This window comes from Olea europaea, chromosome 12, assembly GCF_002742605.1.
Source record: "Olea europaea var. sylvestris chromosome 12, O_europaea_v1, whole genome shotgun sequence".
Lineage (NCBI taxonomy): Eukaryota > Viridiplantae > Streptophyta > Magnoliopsida > Lamiales > Oleaceae > Olea > Olea europaea.
Window position 1 is genome coordinate 3745065 of NC_036248.1, and position 2224 is coordinate 3747288.

Consider the following 2224-nt stretch of genomic DNA (forward strand, 5'->3'; position numbering starts at 1 on the left):
GCTATTCATCCATTCTCTACATTAGTGGCACAAATATATATTATCTGAACTCATAGGCTGGGTAAGAAAAGCATCCAACCCGCCACACCTCCATTACTCTTTAGGAGGCATTCGCCCACTTCCTCGTAGGGTGGAAAAGTAAAGAGTCCCCATATGAGGGACTTGCTCTTCGACAATGGGCTCAAAAATCGATTCCAAAGTGGCTAGGGTGAGTTTTCATACACGGTTGGACATCCAAGTTCTAGACAAGGCCCGATATTAAAGACGGGATCACTTTTTTGAAGCTATTAACTAAATGTGTAGCGATTTTTCTAAATCAAAAGAGAAAAATTAGGTTAAAAAAAGAAAATATTTCTATATTATTGAACATCTACCCTCGTTTCCTCTTCTAATCAGACAATATCTAAAACTAAAACATTTACTTTATTATAACTTTAACCGTTACATGAACATATTTACTAGCAGCTAAATACTTTAAAGATGGCGCAACATGCACATCTCCTGGGCGCGTTTGAAGCCTGAACAAAAATGGCGCGTGATAGGGAGGCCATAGTTCCAAGATTATGTGGCTGGCCGCCGTGAATCTACAGTGCGGCTTTACACGTGTTGCGACATTCGGCTTCATGGTTTTGGACTGAGTTGCATGCTGTTATTGGACTCTTCGGCCCTCAAGTTTTACTAAAATTACAACTCTGCCATCTCTTCGACTGTTGCAACCTTACCTCGTATGACTGACAGCATTCGAATATTTATAAGGTTAAATAGAAAGAAAATCATTTTTTTATTCTCCACTTGTCAGATTTTATTTTTAATCAATGTTCGACTCATTGAAGTGGAAAATGTCGAATAAATTTCCAGAAACCTCAATTTGGATAGGAAATTGCTTGGTGATTTAATGGTTCTTCTTCACATGGTAGTTTTAAAATGGATGCCTGTTTATTTCGTTCGCAGATAGATGGTGAATGAGTTAAAAATCTACCTGTGATTTTGTCAATCCTCTTGTAGTCGCATAATCAAATTTACTTTTTCAAACAACAAATTTTAATAAATAGACACGTATATTCTATCCATTGAAAAGTTGGTACCATCATGTCGAGAATGTCGATCAACCTGCATTTGGATACTAACATGGACTACATGTCACTCACTTTGGTCGAATTCATCTATAAACGGCCAAAACGCTAATCACTGTATTCACACATTAATTAAATTTAGTGCAAGTATTCCATCAGAAACCATTAAAAATAAATGAATAATAAATTAAACGATAATAGGACAAAGAAGAAGAAAATGAAGGGGCAATTTGAAGAATTCTCTTAAAAAATATGAAAACAGACAAATAAGTTTTGTACCTCCCACAGAATACAGCATCGCAGGAAACCACTTGCGGCGCTCCAAGATTTATAAAACCCATTTCCCAGTCCTCATTCACGTGATAAACCCTCCCATCCCCATTCCCGATTCCTGCCTGAAAGCCAGAAAATCAGCTAACTTAGTGAAAGAACTGGTAGCCATGCGAATGAGTTGCAATGGATGCCGGGTTCTCCGAAAAGGCTGCAGCGAAAACTGCACAATAAGACCTTGCCTTCAGTGGATGAAAACGCCTGAAGCGCAATCCAACGCCACCGTTTTCCTCGCCAAATTTTATGGCCGCGCTGGCCTCCTTAACCTCATCAATGCCGGCGCCCAACACTTGCAGCCTGGTAATAGGTGCCGAAGTTGATATCATCAAATGTTAAATCTTTTGTTCTAGTGGAAATTCTCAAAATCTTTTTTTGAAACGCAGAGCAGTTTCCGATTTTTTCCCGTTTCAAAAACTTTACATAAACTTTTTAATCAAAATATTTATTTTATGCACCTTTACACAGTTTTCAGTGCTCTAGTCTCTGGTTACTAATTATTTTATTATTTTTTTTGGGATAATCGCAGCTATCTTTAGATCATTGTTGTATGAAGCATGTGGGCGTATTATTAATCCAATAAATGGGGCGACCGGTCTATTGTGTTCTGGGAACTGGCATCTTTGCAAGGCGGCGGTTGAAGCTGTTTTGAGCGGTGCGCCTGTGACGCAAGTCTCTTCTGAGTCGGCGGCGAGTACCATGATGAGTCCACCGTTAAAGGCTGGTGATATTCGCCACATTTCAAAGGACGACAATTCGGCGACCAGGGCGCGAGACGCGCAGAAGGTCAAGACACGTGGTCGGTTCAAGAAAGTTGAGGCTAA

The 2224-nt window shown here is 39.7% G+C and overlaps 1 protein-coding gene across 1 annotated transcript in view; it reads left to right on the forward strand.

The window, feature by feature from the left end:
• Positions 1-1448: 1448 nt before the first annotated feature.
• The window catches only part of LOC111406450 (LOB domain-containing protein 41-like), a 1803-nt gene continuing 1027 nt past the window's right edge, over positions 1449-2224 (forward strand). Inside the window, exons 1-2 of the mRNA XM_023035875.1 lie at positions 1449-1703; positions 1930-2219. Of these exons, the coding sequence (XP_022891643.1) occupies positions 1514-1703; positions 1930-2219 (480 nt within the window). The 5' untranslated portion in view covers positions 1449-1513. The remainder of the gene's footprint in view (positions 1704-1929; positions 2220-2224) is intronic.